This window comes from Poeciliopsis prolifica, unplaced genomic scaffold (assembly GCF_027474105.1).
Source record: "Poeciliopsis prolifica strain line A6 unplaced genomic scaffold, Auburn_PproV2 SCAFFOLD026, whole genome shotgun sequence".
Classification (NCBI taxonomy): Eukaryota; Metazoa; Chordata; class Actinopteri; order Cyprinodontiformes; family Poeciliidae; genus Poeciliopsis; species Poeciliopsis prolifica.
Window position 1 is genome coordinate 5,361,510 of NW_026562401.1, and position 20,013 is coordinate 5,381,522.

Sequence of the window (20,013 nt, forward strand, 5' to 3'; positions counted from 1 at the left end):
ATATATATATATATATAAAAAAAGGTTTTATTTAGATTCTAATTTTCTGAAAATAGAATTTTGAATTTTTGTTAGCTGTAATCAATAATAATAATCAAAATTAACAGAAATAAATATAACACCATATAGTAAATGTACATTTTTCAAATCTAGCAATGTTTTAACATTTTGAAAAATGTGACCATGAAAATCTCTGCAACTTGATCTTGCTGTATTTTTTTTTTTTTTTTACTTCTTTAATAGTTCACATGTCCACATTAAGAGGTTTGCATTTATAAAAAAAATGTTTGGGTACATTTGTATAAGCAGAGACAATACATACAAGAATAAATAGTAGAAGCTTTTCAAAGTTGCATTCTTTTACCTTTTTGCTTGAGCGAACAATATAAAACATCATGTTATGATCATCAAGGTCAGCAGCATCTCAACATGTTCATATGTTTGGTTTCTTGAGCTGTTTCAAATTATAGGGGTGATACGATATGATCTTTGGCTGCACTATTCACTTTTCTCGTTGTAAATCACATGAAAATTTCATGGAAAAATATTTATTTAAAAAAAGCGTGTTGTCAGTAGAAAAAACAAGAAGGGATTAATAAAGATATTGAGGAAATAGATTGTGATCCTGATTTAATAGTACTGTAACTCCAGTCAGAACTAACTAAAAAAGCCATTTATTATTTTCAGGTTTTACACCAAATGGAAAACAATGTTGCATTCAAAAGCCAGTGGGAATTTTGAATTTCTGAGTTGTAGTAATATAAAATCCCAAAACTCTAGCGATATCGTCTACTTTTCATTCCTCTCCTCCACATTTCATTTCGACATTCACAGTCAACACAATGGCCTTTTTCTGCTGCTCAATAACCCAAACAGTAAAATATATTAACAAATTTATTAATTACTTACTATTTGCTATCAACACTGTGAAGAAAGTGTCCCATATACAACACTTAACAAAAATCAGACATACTTCATCAAACTGCCTGTGACAGTATCATTTAACTAATGTGTTTATGAATAATACAAAGTCCATGTTTTAGCCTATTTGAATGTATAACATTTCTAGAAAGTGGCACCATGGCATTACAACACAACACTCCTCTAACTGCATGTTCACTCTCAGTTCCAGGAGAACTCAAATGACTAAAGTGCTACCAAACATCTCACAAAGCGAGTCATTCCCCTTCCCACTGACCCGGTTCTCACTCGGAGAACTTCAGCTCCTCAGAGTTTGATATAGTGCTGTTTTTTCTCGAGTCTTCGGCTGATGTTTCTGCCGAGCCGTGATCTATTGCTGACTTTTCCGTTGTTGCGCTCTCAAGTTTCACATGGCTGCTGGGTGAGATCTCCTCCTCCTGCTCCTCGCCTCTCAGCTGGCTGGTGCTGACCTCGATTATGACGATTTCGTCTCCGTGTTCCAGCTGGAAGATGCTTTTCACGCCTCCCTCGTCCTCTGCCAGGGTGTCGGCTTCCGTGTTGCAGCCCGCCCCGTCTCCTCCAATCATTTCCCCCTCGCCTTCAATTAGCGCGATCATCTGCACGCCCCGCTCGCCCTCCGGCTCCATCTGGTCAAACACCACCTCCTGTCCGCTGATGGGGACGAATGCTTGGGTGGGTGCACAGGACAGCTCAACGCTGCTGTCTTGTCCTTGACCAAACGTAGAACTGGATGACGAACTCTGCTGAGCTTCGGTGTGGAAATGAAGGACGTACGACTCCCCTTGGCTTTCTTCCCCAACTGTCTGACTCCCACCCTGCTTCCCCTCACCCCATTCCTGCAGAAGTGACATCACCCCCTGTTTACTCCCTCCATTTTCCCCATGATCTTGTCCACCTGACTCAAATTGTAACACAATGGACTTGCTGTCTCCATCGATTCCTTCCTGATCTGCCTCCCCAGATGGATTCCCTTCAAACTGCAACACGTACGGGTCACCACCTTCCTCAATGTTCGCTCCCTGTTTCTGTTGCTCCGCGTTTTCGAAGCACAAAACAAACTGTTTCTCTTTTCCCTCTTTTCTAATTTGCTCCAAAGACGAATGAGGTGTATCCTCTGGTGTAACAGGAAGTGATCCTGTGGTTTCTGCAATGGCCTCTTTGGAGGCTACAGTCATGGAGGCTGTACGCTTTTGGCAGGACAGATCTGAGTCTGTGTTAGTGTTATTAACAGCAACCATCTTAGTACTGCTTACAGTGTTACAGTTTGCCACTGGGACAGCGCCACCTGCAGTCGGAGCGGTTTTCTGCAGAGCGGCTTTAGGCTTGCGGCCGCGCCGGCCTCGTACCGTCCGTGTGCTCTTCCCCAAAATGGGCTTGGTCAGCAGGGCCGCGAGGCCGTGGTTTGCCGTGGCAACCGGGGCTTGCGCAGTGTTGGCAATGATGATCTTGGTGTGCTGCTGTTGCTGGGATACGATTGGAAACTGGGCTATGTGGGTCTGCGATTGGTTGAGGACAGGTTGGAATGCTTGTATGGTCTGAAGGATGGGAAGGGACTGAGGCTCTGGAGCTGGTGGGGGGTTGTTCGCCGTAGGGACCAGAATCAACCTGGACTGGCTGCCATTTGTGGAGGGACACTGAATGAGGAGAAAGTTCTGTGACTGGGATGGAGGTGGAGGTGGGGGAGGTGGAGGGGCAGGAGCAGGCGGTGACAGGGGGATGAGCTGCAGGCCATTCGCCGTCTGAATCATGAAGTAGTTCTGGGATGTGTTAGGGGGAATATTGAGTGCCGGCTGGGACACGATCAGGCTGCCGTTGTTTCCCGAGGTTTCCAAGGTGATGGGATTGAGTAGGGTTGTGGTGGTTGTGACTCCGCCCACGCTGGCCTTCACAGCCACGCCGTCCTTACCGCCGCTGCCAGGGCCAGGGAGGGAAACACCGTTCCCGTGGGTCCGGATGTGTCGCTGCAAATAGGAGTGCATGACAAACCCTTTGGTGCAGAACGGGCATTTGTAGTCCTTGCTTGTAGAGTGTGTGCGAAGGTGGAGCTGAAGATTGGAGGAGTGCGTAAAGCTTTTACTGCAGTGTGTGCATTGGAACGGTCTCTCGCCAGAGTGCGTTCTTTCATGCTGCTCCCCCAGGAGTAAAAGGGAAATCAAAGACATGAGGATCAGTGAAGACATTTGGCTTCAATAACTGAGTGCTTCTCAGAACTTGCACATTTTGTCACGTTACAACCACAGATTTTAACGGAATTTATTGAGGTTTTATTTGTCAAACCGACACAAAGAAGTGAACAATGTTGAAGTGGAACAAATAGGACATGTAGATGTCAAAGTTTTCTACAGATAAAACTGTGAAAAGTGTGCAAAAAACATAAGTAGGCCTTTTTACTTTGACACCCCTAAATAAAATCCAGAGTAATCAATTATCTTCACAAGTCACCCAATTGATAAAAAACAGGTCAAAAATGTTGTTAGATAAGTACCAAATGTAACTTTCTGGCCAACCTGCAACTTGCTATTTAAGATGTCAGTTTCTAAATGAGTAAAGCTGGTAGAAATACACTCCAAAAGCAAATCATTTTGAAACCAGTTTAGCTGTTTTCTTCCATTTCACAACCATTTCACAACTACAACTATATTTGTACACGGTGTGTACAAATATGATTTTTAAGGATTCAGTTTAGTACTTCCTACCATCAGGGAGAGAACTAAACCATGCAGTTTCTTCTTGAGCAACTTTTGATGTCCAATTAACCCCATCTTTTGATGCATTTCTTACATTGCATAAAAAAGGTTTAATAACATGGTCATTTTTTAAACCCAATTCACTGTCAGAATGATCTACAGTATGAATGATTACAAAAGTAATTGCTATGGACAACTTGCTTTAAGCCGCTAGCTTCCTTCAGAACACAAATATAGGCAATAATTGTGTATAATTTACTAAAATCCAATCAGCATCCAAGTTTGTAGAGTGTAGAGTTGAAAAAGAAGCACAAACACTTAAGGTGCTCACTAACAGTAGGCCAGTGTTTATCTGCTACTTTGTGTTGGTCTGTTACATAAACATTCCTAAATTACATTGAAGTTTGGGGTTGTAACATGGCAATATGTGAAAAGGTTCAATGCGTTTGCATGGCCTGGCTGAACTGACCTGTTTGAGATTAGACGTCTGGGAGAAAGACTTGGAGCAGATGGAGCAGGTATGAGGTCGAAGCCCAGAGTGCATCTGACTGTGTCTTCGCAGGCAGCTGGTGTTCTTGAACGACTTGCCGCACTCTTTGCAGACGTACGGTCTCTCCCCGGTGTGCTGCCGCAGGTGGTACTGGTAATGGGAGCTCCATTTGAAGGTGAGAGGGCAATGGGGGCACTGGAAAGCCCGAACTCCTGTGTGTACCTGGGAAAGAACAAATAGAGAAAAGGTTTTTGACATTTGAACTTCTGTGCTATTAAAAATTAGATTCAGTGTTAGATAAGGTCTAGTTTACACACGTATCCGATCAGAAACAAACCATTTGATTTTTCAGACATTTTGATATTCTGTGTGAATGTTAGGATAATGGGATCTTTGAATTAATACAATAGAGGCCGATAAATAAAACTGATTGGACAATAAAGGTGATTTTGCTTTTTTCTAGAAGACAAATGGATTCATAATAAAGGGATATGATCCCTATATGTCTGGTGTTGAACCAAATTAAGATTAACTCATACAAATGTTTTTTTGAAGCAAATTTAAACGGGTCCTCTTTAAACAAAATTTGAGCAATTCTCAACATAGGCACTTGTTAAAAAAAAAAGCAAAACTAACGATTAGCATGAAAAGCCTGGTACTGACAAAATTATTACCATTTCTGAGTTATGATGCTGCATAGTGGAAAAACTAGGACTGTAAGGATTACGCCTCCCAGTAAAAATAGTTTAAAAATAGTTTATTCCACATAGAACAAAGAAAGATGTCAGAACCTTTCATTTGAGAATAAAACTGTTTATCTTGAATGAAATGCTCTAAATCTTTGCAAAATTAAGAAAGGAAAAGTAGTTTATATCCTAATGACAAACTGAAGGAGTTAAATAAAAAATAATTGCTTAAATCATTCTTCTCTAGAAATCCTAGCCAAATGGAAAATACAGAAAATACCAGAACTAGTCTTTTTTGTCGATATATTGAAATATATTTTTAGATACTTTATTATTTTTGGCCAGAGTTTTGAAGAGCCACGAGGGGCTGCAGGTTGCAGACCCCTGGTTTAGGGGAAGCCTTACTCGTTGATGGATCGAGAGCAGAGACGACCTCTTGAAACTTTTTCCACACTCGGTGCAGCGATACGGCCTTTCGCCAGTGTGATCCCGCATGTGGTACTTCAGCCCTGAGGAACCCTTAAAGGCTTTTCCACACTCCAAACAGCGGTACGGCCTCTCTGTACAAAAGCAAAATCAGAAAAGATGTTCAGGGTCACTGAGTTCAAAGTGACCTCAAGATCCAATCTAGAAAATGAGAGCTCTCAGAAACTATCAAATACCAACTAGATTGCGGACGGATCGCATACAGTCATTATTTCAGTACAGTTTGCTCTTATTCTCCAAGATCGGAGACTGGAGACAGGGACAGATGGTGGTTTCAGGTGTACCAATGTTGGAAGTGGTTATGTTTGTAAAACTGCTCAATTTTTCTATTATGTTGCAGAAAGTGCCCTTGTACAACACTTGTACATGTTAGGGAATGTATTTACCTCCAGCAGGAGTGTTCTTGCCAGATCCGGCCCTTTTTGGGGCTTTAGTTGGTTTGGGCGGGTGCTCCTCTTGCTCCTCGCCGACGGCGATGATGTCGACATGGATCTCTCTCTGGCCCTCCAGCTGCTTGTCGGCCTGGCTGGGGGAGGAGGGGAGGGGCAGAGACAGAGAAAGGGACGGCGGACACACTATCTCGGCCTCCGCCTCGGCCAGCAGGCGCTGCTCCGGGGTGTGGGAGTGCTGGTGGGTGAGGAGTGACGAGAGCAGAGGGAAAGAGCGGTCACAGGCGGAGCAGCTGAACTGGGAGCGTGACTGCGATGAAAGCGAGTGCATCTGGGGGAACGAGAGGGAAACGCAGCAGATAAAAGTTTATTTCAAGACAGATAAATGTTAGTGTTGGGCTCTGACCAACTGCTTTCACAGCAACGGCTTCAACCGTCATTCTCACCAGTGACACATGTCTATTGAGGCCTGCGCTGGTCTTGAAGGTCTTAGTGCAGTAGCCACATGACAGCCCTGCCCATGTGGTTCTGGCCTCCGGCTGCACGGCCTCGGCGCTCTGAGTCACCTCGGTGAAGCTCTGCAGCAGGTCAAACTGGGCCTGGGTGGCGCCCACATTCTGAGGATAGACCAAAGGAAATTACACAAAGCAACGCATATCAAAACACAAATCCTCAACCCAAATTCAACAACTGAAGTTTTATGGACCTTACGTAACAACAGTTTAGTGTATGGTATTTAAAACTGATTACAAATAAAACTCTGACAAGTGCGGCATGCTTCTGTATTCGCTTTATCAGTAAAGAAAAAAAAAAAACCTCATTTGAGCCCTACTTGTTTTTTTTTTCAAATAGTGACAGGTAAATCTGAAGGCCATCTTTCATTTTGACAGATTACAATTCACAACTGCAACCACTTGGTGCAGACATTTTCAAATGCATGCACACTGTAAATTGCGAAAGTGACGACATCAATAAATAAAAAAATCTTTACACCTGGGTATCCTCTCTGACCTGGACTCTGAACTAAATGCATATCACAACCTGGGAGCTAACAGCACATTGAAGTGTTACGAACACAACGCTTTGTCTGGTGCAAGACTGCACCAGACGGGATTTCCTCCTGCTGCCTTGGGTTCAGAGTCTTGCCAACTACTGATCACTTCAAATGGAAAAATGTTCCCTTATTTCCAAACTTTGCTTAAGTGGAGCTTATAATTCCAGTTTATATTTTGGCTCAGATATCAAATTCAACCTGCAGCTCTATACACTAAAACATTTAATTATGCACAAGTGGCACACATTTTATTTTTGTTTTCATAATTTAAGTGCAATCGTTTCACTTCGTTGTTAATGTGAAGCACAGTCAGTGGTTTTTGTAATGGTAGAGACAAAGTTTAATGCATTTATCTATTTGGTATTTGTTCAACATTAGCTAAACCAAATCAAAATGAAATGCAACTGAATATATCATTGTAGTTTCAGAATTTCTGGATAAAAATAGATTAAAAGGAGACTTTTGGATCCTGTCAAACAAAATGACACATCTAGAAAATTCTCTAGATTTGCCATTGGATCATAACTCCTTTTTGACCTTTGTGCAAAGTGATCTGTGTGGAGTCAAAACTAAAACAACAAACTAAAACTATAAAGCATATTTTTGAGGTTTTTTTGTAAACTAACACTGAAAACCATTTTGTCTGAACTACTCTGTTTCAGTCTATAAAATCCCGATGTAATGGATTCATGTACATGAAGATGTTGTCTCTTCAGTATCTCAATGTGCCTTGTAGAATGGAAGAAGTTGTTTCACTTACAGCATTACTGCCATCTACACCCTCTGCTAAATCAAGGAGCACCTCGGTTGTATGTCCGCTTTCGGCCACAGTGGTGGTCTCCACCACCTCTTCAAAGTCAGCCAGCAGGTGTCCGGCTCCCACCAGTCCATCTCCAACCTCCATCCCTGCTCCATGCCCCTCTTCGCCACTGGCGTCATGTTCGCCACTAGCCATGTGGATGGCCTGGTGCTGCTCCAGCTCTGTCCTTGTGCCAAACGTGTGGTTGCAGCTGCCGCAGCTGTACAGCAGCATGCTAGCCCCGGTGTCGGTGCTCAGGTGGACCTCTGTCCCAATGGCCCTGGATGTGCACACGTCCTCCCTGGAAGGAGCGAGGGTCATTTGGGGAAGAAGGCTTGTGCTCTGACCAGAGGAAGTGGTTGACAGGAACACTTCTTCCATCCCCACTCCAACTCCGTCGGTTCCTTCCTGGCTCACAAATCCCACCATATCTGTCAACATGGTTGACGTCACTTCCTCTGTCCCAACCACCACCTCCACTACCTCATTCCCCTTCTGCCCGTCCTCTCCCCGCTTCCCCTGCTTGACTCCTGCGTTGGGGTTGGAGTGAGAGTTCTTGTGCAAAGCCAGGTTTGATGAGTGCGTGAAGCTTCGACCGCACTCGCTGCAGACATATGGTCTCTCGCCTGTGTGTATCCTCATGTGCTGCCGCAGGTTTGTGGACTGAGTGAAAGACTTGTTACACACAGAGCATGTGTAAGGCTTGAGGCCAAGATGGACGTTCTTGTGCCGCCGCAGGCTGCTTGAGTTTTTAAACGCTTTGGAACAAGAGTCACATGGGTACGGGCATTCCCCCGTGTGCTGCCGCAGATGATACTGGTAGTGAGAACTCCATTTGAAAGTTAGGGGGCAATAAGGGCACAAGAAGGCCCGGACTCCAGTGTGAATACTTCGATGAACCTGTGAGTCGACAGACAAACATAGGGAAAGTTTGCACTCATTATCGCTCCTTAAAATCCTTGATTTAAAACAATATGTCACCTGGAGAAGAGATGAGCGTTTGAAGGCTTTGCCACAGTCTTCACATTTATAAGGTTTCTCTCCTGAGTGAGACCTGGAAAATAAGTGCAATTGTTTAGGAGAACAGTACAGATAATCATAAACATCAATTAAAATCATGGAAGACAAAAAAAACCATAACTTTGTCATAGTAGAATAGTAGATCAGTAAATAAAAAAATAAATAGGAATCTGTAGGAAAGTGCACCATGCATATGTATTGAGTTTCTTTTACTCCATTATTAAATTAAATTCAGTGCAATGAACTTCTACCACATAGCAACATGTGGACGAAAAGTGTTCCAGTCAGAACAAAATGTAAAAGGCTACAATTGTTAGAATGGCCCAATTAAAGTCCAGACCTAAAGTCAATTCAAGATCTGTGGGTCGACTTCTAACATTTTAGTTCACAGATGCTCTCTGACTCGTCTAAGCTGACTCGTCTCCCTTTCACAAAGAAAGGGAGAATTTTTAGGCAGACATCCTTAAAAAAAAGAGTGGTTCAATGAAGTATTGATGCAGGAGGGCCAGACACAAATGCACTTCACACTTTCCAGATTCCTTTCATGGTTATGTTTCATTTTGTTAATATAACACATGAAATCTCAATTAAACTACACTGATGTTTGCAGTAGTAATAAGTTGTGAAGCAGCTCAAGGCGTATAAATGCTTTTTCAAACATACTATAAATGGTGGAGAAATGTGGACGTTAACAAGACGTGCATGAACAATGTGCTTTAAATCACTGTAGCAGTCTTTTAGTGTCTTTATAGATAAGTTTTAACACGGGTACCGCTGGTGGTAGAGCAGAGCAGAGGAGCCCTTGAAGGCCTTGGGGCAGAGGTTGCAGCGGTAGGGTCTTTCGTTGTTATGGCTGCGCTGATGGTGGGTCAGCCTGGATGACCACCTGAAGCTCTTCCCGCAGTCCAGACACTGAAAAGGATGCTCTGACTGCTCAGCCTGCTGAGCTGAAGCCGACTCTGATACGGACGACGTGACAACGTCCAGGACCACCTCCTCTCCACCTTCCACTACCCCCTTGTCTCCATCCAAGAGCTGCCCCCGCTCCCTGTCTTCTGCCCCATCCTCTCCTGATCCCAGCAGGGACGGGAAGGCGGAGAGGGAGGGTGCGGACTGGGCTGGCAGGAGCTCTGCTTGGACAACTAAGGCAACAGAGTTGGCCATGAGCAGATCAAGCTGGTGATACACAGACGATGGTGAAACTTGGAAGTAGGTGGGAATCAAGTTGGGCGCAGGGTCATGGCTTCATTGTCATTTGTTAAAGCTCTATTTTAGCAACAGGAAGCTGTCGTTGTCATGGAAACCGTTTTCTCTGGGACAGGTGCTCTGTGATGTCACTCCGTAACTCCCGGTTTGAATTGTTCGGCTCCCAGCGCCACTCCTCCCCTCTGTGGCCGGAGATGTTCCTCCCTCCGCCGGCCGCCAGCTCCGTGGTCCGTCCCTGCTGTTCGGCTCCTCTGAGGCCAGCTTTAGATCAACAAAACGACACCACTTGGTTATAAAAGGAAGTAAACAAACACCTGCCACAGCTGCTGGTCAACGCGTACGTACAGAAATCGTTTTGCCAGAATCACAACAGCAGTGAGTGGCCTGCTTTTTTTTTAAGCTAATCAGGCTCTCCGTGAAGAAAAATAAAATAACAATAACGTGCTGCTTTCTAAGGACAGCAGAACGGACTAAATCGGCACTTACCGCGCCGCTTTAACTTATCTTGCAGGTAAAATGTAGATGTTATGGCTATAAACTGGGAACTGCAGTGCTAATCCACACAACCTTAACAATAAACACAGCGCAAACTAACAGCAATCCTCCACCCGACGCCGCCTTCCAACAAGGCGCGCGGTGATTGGCTCCCTCGCTGAAAAGATTAGCGATTACCATTGGCCAGGAGCTCGAGCATAAAATATAAGCAATGTTTGGCATCAGAGGAATTATTCAGACCACCCAAAATTGTGCGGGAAACCCATTTAAAATACTTATATGTTTTGCGTATGATGTCTCAAAAAATATTCAGAAGGTTTTGCTTGTCCACAACCCATACGTTTACTTACCTTCTCGCCGCGGAGACTTCTGGGTAATGTAGTTCGGCTCAATCTCATTTAATGTCAATCTACTTCACTCAACCTGTGGAGGTTTGTATAAAATTATTCAGCAGGATTTAGAAATAATGCGTGAAAATATGGCACAAATACATACAGATGCATCAAAAGAGGAAAATGGTGAAACAGGTGTAGCAGTTTATATTCTGAAACAAAACTTATCTGTTCTTCTTTTAAAAAAAAGAAGAACAGATAATTTATCATTTTTTTCAGCAGAGATGTTGGCAATTATTTTGGCATTGCACAGGGTGCTGGAGGTGAAGCCCAGTAAGGTAATTACCTGTTCAGATTCAATGTCTTGAATAACCAGTATTATAAATGAAAAATCTGAAAGCCGCCAAGATCTTTTAGATTAAGTCTGTTAATTGATATATGGTTTAAATAGTGGTTGAAAAACATCCATCAAGTGATTGTTCTTATTGCAGGGAAACAGAAGGAGTAGATCATGTGTTGCTTTATTGTAGAAAATATTTAAAAGAGAGAACAGAGTTGGAAAGGATAATGGGAAGTGCAGAAACCATTCCCTAATTTATCACGGAAGCATCAATCACAAGATATAATATTTAAAAAATACAAAATTAGCTGAGAGTATTCAGTATGTATGTATGTGTGAGTGTATATATATATATATATAGACACTTAAACATATTTTTTTATATGTATCAAATCAAAAATCAAATTTTATTTGTATGGCACATTTCAACAACAAGTGCTTTACATCATAAAAACACAAAAATCAACAACTGAAACGTTACATCTTTCCAAGTGCGTCAGCTACACATCAAAATGTTGGTTAGTGTTTCATTAATTGTGATACAAAAGCAACTCTAAGCAGGTGTGTTTGTGTGCATGCATGCCAAGTATGTTTGTGTGTGTGTGTGTGTGTGTGTGTGTGTGTGTGTGTGTGTGTGTGTGTGTGTGTGTACACACACATGCAACATCTCCACATTTTCCACATTTTGTTATTTTACAACCTTATTCCAAATTGTTTAAAATGAATGTGTTCTTATATTTAAAGTAGAAAAACCTCAGACTGGGGTGATGGCTGAATTTTCAGCAGGACAACAACCCAAAAGACATGGTTCGGATCTGAGCGGAGTGGCTGCAGAACAACTCTGAATATCGAGTGGTCAAGTTAGAGTCCAGATTTGAATCCTATTGTCCATTTTCCATTGCATAGAAATATAATTTTAGAAATACATTTTTTTGTTATATGTTGTGTCATGATTTGTTGAGTCAAAGCAGGCCATGCAAACCCAAAGATGTAGTCAAAGCCACTGTACACATTCTTTAGCATTTATTTCACCAAGGCACGTTTCACATTGAGGCCAATCAGTGTGTGTAGGAGGCATCTGGATAAGACAGAAATAACTTAAACGAGATGGTACAATAAAAGCAAATAAGATTAAAAACTGTATAAAAGTACAAAAAGGAAAGGAGACTTGCTCCACTGCAGCACAAAATAAATAGTTCCACCAAGTCACTTAAATAAATAGTCAATACTGTAACAAATACTAGAATAGGAATGAATAAAAATTGTGATAAAACCGGTAATCTACATTTTCTTATCGAAAACATTATACACATAGCACTTGTATACAACAATTTACATTCTTGTACATTTATGTACACCTGTACAGAACTTAGTGTCACAATACATAGTATTTTAAGGCTTTGGGTGTTTAACCAAAAAATATATAAATTTTTCTCGCCCAAAGCACAAATTCAAAATCAGCCGTCTCATTCATCCAAGAGGCCGATCCCAACAAGTTTGTGCAAAGACTTTAATCAGGATCATCAGTGCTCAGCAAGAAGGCACATTCAAATGACTTTACCACAATGTTAAATACACGCGCCTCCTTGTGTAGTACATGACGAGTCAGAATTGCAAAACAGAAGCTCTGTCTCGGGTTCAAAGCAATGGTTTGCCTCTCTTTGGTTACCGGCTGGACATTTTAAAAATAGATGCAAAAAACTTGATAAGGCATTGGTTGGTGAGTTATTGTGTGGTATATTTGCCATCATGTGGGGACAACATTATCATTTGCACAAATGTTTACTTTAATGCCACTGTAAGGGAGAAGTTTCTCGAATGCTACATCTACTGGAAGCATGGTTGGCTGAAGGAATGCACAATTAAAATGAAAAATTTTATAAGTTTAAACAAAAGAGAATGTAGAAGCTGCAGGTTGAAAAAGTGCTATTGGGTTTTTTGTTTTTTTCTTTCTTTTTTAATTTTTTTGTTTGAGAAAAAGAGAAGCTAGTTTAATGCAGGAGAGACTACAAAAATATTGGCAAATAAATTCACGTTAGTAAGGAGATACAGGCTAGAGAGACACAATACAACTTCAAATAAATATAAAAATAAATAAATTATTAACAGTTAATAAATAAATAAATACATAAATAACGATGGTCACAAAGTGACGCCATAAGAAGGGGAACTGGAGAATCTTGAAGTGATTGCTGTGGTGTGACAGTTTTAACGGGGTTCTTGATGGTCGTGCTGCAGTGAGGCCGCGTCCTTATCGACTCTCGTTCTTCAACACACACACGGCACTGATGTTGTCACCTGGGCCTCTTTTGCACACTGACATGGTCCTGTTTGCAGGTTGGTTGAGGATGAAATCCTCGTGCTGGTTCTGCAGCCGTCTGCTGCGTGGGTCATCATTGCACCGCTGAAGCCTTGGGCTTGAGGCTGAGGAATGCTCTGTATGCCCAGTCGCAGAAGAGCTTGAAGTGTTGGAGGAGCTCATGGCTGGACTGCAGGACATCGAAGTGGTAGGGGAGGTGAGGCGGGAGGGAGGGTGTTGGGTTTGTCAGCTTTGGTGCTTCAATTCTCTGCATCTGCATAGGGAAAGGTAAGAAGACATAATGAGAAAAAGGTGTCTTGTAGTTCTGTTATTCTTGGTAAATATATTTGTAATGGGACTGGGAGCATGAAATGTAAAGTTTGCTACACAATGTTTGGGGACGTCAGTGAAATATTGGACCAAAGATCTGATCTTTAAATGTCAGAACATGTAAAGACCAGAGGTCATTTATCTTTATAATTAGATTAGGTGAATTACCATAGCAATAGTGAAGTTTGATGGTGGGATGTCATGGTGTGGGGCTGACTTTTAGTACATTATTCTGGCAGAGTTCATTTAATCACACAAAGGATGAATTAAGAAATGTACGAGATGTTTTTGAAAACGAAACTAGAAGGGATTGTGCAGAAGAACAATGATCCCATACGGAGTCAAAGAAACTCTCATTTGGTTTCTGAGAAAGCAAGCAACGCTGCAAGAATGATCAAATAGAAAATCGATGGAAAGAATTGAACATCAGAGCACAGGAAGCTCAGTTGTGTGGAAGAAAACATATGTTCTGTCATTACAAAAAAAAACCCTGTTCTACTAAGCCTTTAATACAATTTCATTAAAATATTTAATACTTTCCAGTTTTATTCTTTTTTGGCAAATAAGTTATGTTATCAATGTATTTGTGTTAATCACTTGGGTTTATTTCAAACATTTGAATTTTGCCCCAACAGTCTGCTGAGAGGTCTATTTGAAAATGAACCTAGATAGACCTCTAAGTAGGTCTATCTAGTTTAAATAGACCTGCTTCTGAACAGGTCTGTCTAAACTAGATATATATTGGTAGATAACACACCAATATCTATCACATTTGTTTGTGTTTGAAAAAATGTTCTCCCTATTGTAAGCGTCAATACCAAAAGTATATGATTAGTTTTAGACACAATGTGTTTACCTGACGGTGCAGCAGATTGATGAGGGATTTCATTTCTTTGATCATCTCCACTAGCTTGGGCACAGCCGGGTGTTGGTGCTTCTTTGAAACCCGGTTGAGCCACTCAAAGTGGTGTTCATAGAGCTTCAGGTCGGCATGGAGCTGAGAGAGTGTGGGCTTCAGCTGGAAAAGACAAAAGAGGCCCACTTTAGAGTCGTCGCACAGGCATGGCAAGATGTCACTGGCAGAGTTAGGCCACGCCCTCTCTCTCTCTTTTTCTACACAGACATGCATGCAAGCACATTATTAGAGAATTACCTCAAGATTACTGAGGTCATTGGCTGATCTGTTGCTCATTTCGGGCAGAGATCTGAACCTGTGCGACTCCACGTCTGAGTCAAACGCATGCTCCTTCTGAAAGACAAAATAAGACACAGAGCAGCCTGTGAGTAATCAGTGCAATTTAATCCATAATGACACAAGACAGGGCAACATAAGGAAAGCATTATTCTGGATCCCCTGCTGCATCTCTGCTTTCTGGTGGTTGTTGCTCGCGCTGAGGGGTCAAAGAGGTCAATGCGAGTTCACACACTTTCAGCCACCAAAAATGTCAACACCAGCAAATGACCTGAACCCACAGGATGTTTTTCGGTTGGAGCGAGGATAACAACGCAATGTGGTGACTAAGAAAGCTCAGAGTCGGATAGACAACACAGGCCTGTAGGGAAACTCCCGGGTGACGGCTATAAAAAGATGGAATGACGCAGTGCTGCTTGATGTCCAGTTACAGTTGTGTTGAAAACTTTTGCTCAGACAACAGATGCTGTGCTGATTGTGGCCAGCAGAGGGCGATAAGCTACCTGCCAGCAGGTATTTCGGATCCTCATCAGGAGAGCGTTTTTAGCATTCAAAGATGCAGCCCTGGATTCAAAACTCTGGGTGATGTGGCATGAGTCATTTTCTAATCAGCAAGGGAACACAACAACATTAGGATGATGAGTGCTGAGAAATGTTTTGAATAAACAAGGCTGAATGTGCTTAATGCTTCCTTAACCTGCTATGATGTGTTTGCCTGTAGTTGTTTGTGTTGATGTTTGCGAGGGATGAATGTGGCTCATTGTCCCTCATGTCTCTCCATCAAGGCTTTTGTAAGGGCTCTCTTGTGTTTGCCATGCATTGTTTTGTCTCCCTCCGTGTCAAACCAAGTGCACAGGGCAACATCATGCGTCGCCGGATTGTCATCCAGTCAGCCTTCTCATCTCTTCATCTTTTTGTGTCATTTTTGTTTCCTCCAGCTTTCTTAGCTTTTAAATTCTCCCCCTTGTCCTGCTTTTCTTCGCTCTCGCCACTGCCGACCATGACCTCACCCACCGACAAAACCGAACATCCAGCCTTTTTCTTCCTGAATGCAAATGCGGGAATGTGATAAACTTTTCTTTTGATTTTTATCAAGCCACTTTGCTGTAAGGAACCAAAAGCAAAACACCAAACACTGCACCGCAACCACAGCAGCGACTAATAGCACGTACAGCCACAATAGTGCATGCACTGAACTCCATAAAGACATGATGGCAAAATCCACAGAATGTGCTCAAACATACGCACAGTTAGTTACAGTGGAAATCTAGAACTGTCAGAACTCATACATTTTTCGCTTCTAGAAATATGTTTCATTGCTTATTTGCAGGAACTTTCCACATTTTATTTATTTTCTTGACTTCGCCCCCACTTTAGTGGAATTCCACTAAAAAGTGTGGAAATTTTAAAACAAACATTCGTTTTCTATGGATGTTATGTGTAACTTTCCCCCAAATATCCTATGACAACAGTAGCCTTTTCATTTCTGGTTTCCAGCCGCACGATTGCAGCGGCATTGTTCTAAAGCGGCAAAGTAACACACAGGCGCTATCTGAACACTTCCTAATGCCCAAAACTAGAGAGAGTATGTTGCTATTTTTGATTTTATCCCCTGAACAAAGGGAGTTTAAAGCTTTGCATATTGCAAAAATAGCTTCGAGATCAGTGGCGTGTAACCAGAGATCCGGAGATACGATCCCGCTTTCTTTTCACCTGTTAAAACACGGCGATGATGCACAATCACCAGCTGCTGGCACAGGCGTCCAATCTGATTTCCCTACCCACTTGACTGTCAACAAATATGATTTAGGCCACACTCATAGATTGAAAAAACATGATATGCAAGTTTTGTTAAAGAGAAAACTGCTTCCGCTCCGTCAACACTTAAAACATGCGGGAACTCAAACATGATTTAGCGTAGCCAGGTATTAAGTGGTTTCTCCATCTAATTGTAGCTTCATTGACACCTTAATGCAACATTGATAGTCCTCTTTCAATCTGACTGCAGCAGGAGGCTGTTGAGTCACACCTCCTCTTGCTTGCGGATTAAAAGTGAGATCACTCGGTCAAATTATCTAAGCATGCAGTCTGTGATTAAAGAAAGCAGCTTAAGGCCCACACAGGCTTTTGCAGCTGAATACTGTTACCAGCGCACAGCATGATGCAAGGGCTGCCTAACATTAGCACCAAGATCTATTAGTAACAGCAGAGTTGGCCTGAGGCACAGGCACTCTAAGTTGGACATCAGTGGGGGGTCCCAAGAGCACTATAATTGTCTAAAGAGTAAAATGTAAAAAAAAAATGGACCTTTTTTTTTTTTTTACTAATGAAGTAAAAAAATATTTGATAACTTCCATCTTCTGCTCAGCCAGGATTAAGTTCTCAACCTGGACAACGCAATATTTAGAAAAAAAGAAGAGAAAAACAACATTTTTAAGCTTGCTGAAAATGCTCCAAAAATTGCTCTAAAATGTTCTCAAGTGTCTTTCATGAGTCAAGCAATATGCTTTGAAGAGAGCTGCCTATGTTTGAGTTGAGGTGGGAGTGTGTTTGGGGTTCAAAAAATATTGTTGTTATAGCTCATTATTTTCAGGAACAACTAGAACCCTTGAAAATATACAAGCACTACCAACAACTAAAAGCTGACATGGGAATATTTTGCAGCTTAAATTAATGATAAGTGATTAACTACTTATTGTCCAGACCGTTGGAGATGGGCACCAGCCGACCCTGGCGACCCTGCAAGGGTAAGAGTGTTGGGTAATGTATGGATGGATGTTTATCTTCTAAACCGAGACATATCATTTTGCTCCTTATGTGAGGTATGTTGAGTCACAGGATTGTCAGGAATAAACGGATGAGCTGATTAGTGCCATCACAAACTACGAGTCGTCGGCCACAGCCGCTAACAGGGTGTGATCCCTCGACGGGGGTCGCAACTGGGGATCTGGTTGAGAATCAAGTCAGAGAGAGAGAAATTGTGCAGCCTGAATCTGCACCTCTGCTCTGGGTCAGTCAGCAACGTCTATCAATTTGATCCAAGGAAACAGAAACAGAACTCCCCTCCTCATCTCAGGAGGAGAGCAGTTTGCTTTCCAATCAGTGTCATCTACCGACTTCTTATCGCGCTGGCAAACTTGTTATTTTCTTGCAGAGACATGTTGTGTATCTTTGCTGATAGGTAACATTTGGAGGCTGGTGCACATTAAATGGCTGCGTTGCTGCAAATTGTTCTGGATTGATGTGAGTTGCAGCAGATTGACGGTGTCCCTAATCTCAGTGTCAAACAGAAGTTAATGACTAAACACGTGTGTCAATAGAACTTGGGTTTGAGCCACAACTAACAGATAAATCATACTCTTTTTAAAAAAGAAAATGGTGCATGTGCGTAGCTCTTTCTAATGACGCCCTGGATGACTGCCCAGTTGGCCCGTCTGGCAGATCCTGTTGGCAGCCTTGATCTACAAATGTTAGAAATGTTCAAAATGGGAAACTTTAGAGCACATCTCAGCAGAGCATTTGTGCTCATTTTTAGCTGCTTTTCAGCTTCCCTCCTGCACCCCCTAAAATAATCAGATGGCGTTTAGTTCATAATGAAATTTGGACTGTGAGCTACAGATCAGCCTGTGGTCCCCCTCTCCCACACGAGAAATAAACACTCCAGTGAAGTCTAATGGCCATGCCAACATCTCCACTCACCAGCAGCTCTTGGGTGAGCTTCATGAGGTTTCGGGTCTGGTTGGATAGTCTGTCCAGATCGCTGGAGCGCCGGTGAGGTACAGGTGAGGCAGAAGTGAACACAGGCAGCTGAGCCAATAGCAGCGACAAGAGCAGCGAAGAGGAGGAGTCCAGCAGCACTGTGTGGAGGGGGGGAGAAAAGAAAAGAAAAAAAAAACGGAAGCAATTAGAGGAGAGGCGCTGTCATCTCACCATAATGATAACGACCTCAGGCCACGGCTGTCAGCTCTGAGGCAGGAGGAGGAGGAGGGCGGATAATGCGCTGCAACATAAACAATGGCTCCAGACTTGGCAAGAGGAATCCTCAAGAGTCATGTTTTCACAGGCTTGAACGCGCATCATTAAATGATTTAAAAAAAAAACAGAAGAAAGCTTTGACACAGAATATCTCCATCACTTCTTATGAATGCCGCTGATTGTCACACCTGCAACTCGATAGGTAGGTGAGCTCGATGGTGTAAATTAGAAAGACGGAGCCAAAGTCTAACAGTGGGCTCATTCATTCCCCCCGTCACTTCCACCCCTCCACCCCTCCTGGTTCTTTCAAGTTCAAATACAAGGTAAAGACTAAAGCATTAAAAGGCACAAGTGATGAATGTTGCTCGATAATTACAGGTGAACCACAAGAATCCGATCCGGAATGAAATAATAATAACAATAATAATAATAATAATAATAAACCCCCCAACAAAATACTAACTGTTTCATCTTGGAATAAAGCCGAGCACCAAAGAGATGTAAGAACTTTATATTTTAATTTACATAATATCATATTTATCTGGGTTAAAAAAGAAAAATTCCTATTCTTTAAATGTTATTTCAATAAGTACTTACGTTTCATATTGGTTCTGGTCCAGAAGTGGATAAAAACAAATAAATATATAAATATAAATTATTAAATAAATAAATTGAGGTCCGGGGACTGTCACGTGCTCCGGGCTTCTCTGAAAAGTTGTCAGGACGCAGAGGACCGGGTGCGCAACTGGATGAGCGGAGCGCACACGGATGCGCACGCCGACACAGACGGAGAGAGAAAATAAAAAGTCAACAAATAAAGTCAAACTTTGTAGGAAAAGTTTGAGAGAAGTCCCTGTAAGTCTGTGCAGGGAGGCAGATGAACAGTTAGGAGGGGAAATATTTTTAAAAAAAGGAAGAGGCAACCAGGAGTGCAGAGAGAGGGATGCGATGGTTGTAAGTCCAATTTTTGCGCGCAGTGAAGTGTTTAGGCTTGTTTAAAACTTCCTTTATAAAGACGTCGGGCCTATGACACATCGGCAGTGACTCACTTCATTCATAAAAACACACTCACATACACACGCTCACGCACACACACACGCATGCAGACACACACACACCCTCCCTCTTCCTCCTCTCTCTGGCTCTCTTTCCTTATCCCCTCCCTTTTGCCTGTCTCCCTTTTGAAACTTAAAAAAAAATGTTCCGTTGTTTTCTTTTCTCTCTCTCTCCCTCTCTCCGTCTCCCCCTCTTTCTCTTCTTTATCACTTTCTCTCGTCCTGTCCCGGTTCCT

The 20,013-nt window shown here is 42.4% G+C and overlaps 2 protein-coding genes across 3 annotated transcripts; both read right to left on the bottom strand.

Moving 5' to 3' along the window:
• Positions 1 to 658: 658 nt before the first annotated feature.
• znf628 (zinc finger protein 628) lies at positions 659 to 10,368 on the bottom strand. 2 transcript variants are annotated; one of them, XM_055047921.1, is made up of 9 exons: positions 10,246 to 10,368; positions 9,326 to 10,020; positions 8,515 to 8,587; positions 7,537 to 8,433; positions 6,127 to 6,297; positions 5,678 to 6,011; positions 5,211 to 5,365; positions 4,099 to 4,341; positions 659 to 3,068 (listed from the first exon to the last, which is right to left on the bottom strand). In XM_055047921.1, the coding sequence occupies exons 2-9, from the start codon at positions 9,715 to 9,717 to the stop codon at positions 1,206 to 1,208; spliced, it is 4,128 nt and encodes a 1,375-aa protein (XP_054903896.1). In that variant the 5' UTR covers positions 9,718 to 10,020; positions 10,246 to 10,368; the 3' UTR covers positions 659 to 1,205. The 2 variants fall into 2 exon arrangements, with proteins under 2 accessions (XP_054903896.1, XP_054903895.1); XM_055047920.1 differs by having other exon boundaries at positions 7,495 to 8,433.
• A 1,579-nt stretch (positions 10,369 to 11,947) lies between these two features.
• Positions 11,948 to 19,351, bottom strand: il11a (interleukin 11a). The gene is made up of 5 exons (XM_055047922.1): positions 19,320 to 19,351; positions 18,447 to 18,604; positions 14,709 to 14,804; positions 14,412 to 14,573; positions 11,948 to 13,499 (listed from the first exon to the last, which is right to left on the bottom strand). The coding sequence occupies exons 1-5, from the start codon at positions 19,324 to 19,326 to the stop codon at positions 13,320 to 13,322; spliced, it is 603 nt and encodes a 200-aa protein (XP_054903897.1). The 5' UTR covers positions 19,327 to 19,351; the 3' UTR covers positions 11,948 to 13,319.
• Positions 19,352 to 20,013: the final 662 nt, after the last annotated feature.

Excerpts from the sequence above, each read along its gene's own strand:
- il11a (XM_055047922.1), bottom strand. Across the intron at positions 14,805-18,446 it reads AGCTCACCCAAGAGCTGCTG|AAGGAGCATGCGTTTGACTC; the intron begins GTGAGTGGAGAT and ends TTTGTCTTTCAG. Across the intron at positions 13,500-14,411 it reads TCAATCTGCTGCACCGTCAG|ATGCAGAGAATTGAAGCACC; the intron begins GTAAACACATTG and ends TTCCCTATGCAG.
- znf628 (XM_055047920.1), bottom strand. The coding sequence starts at position 9,717 with ATGGCCAACTCTGTTGCCTTAGTTGTCCAAGCAGAGCTCCTGCCAGCC. Across the intron at positions 6,298-7,494 it reads GTGTAGATGGCAGTAATGCT|AATGTGGGCGCCACCCAGGC; the intron begins GTAAGTGAAACA and ends GTCTATCCTCAG. Across the intron at positions 4,342-5,210 it reads TGCTCTCGATCCATCAACGA|GTACACACAGGAGTTCGGGC; the intron begins GTAAGGCTTCCC and ends GTTCTTTCCCAG.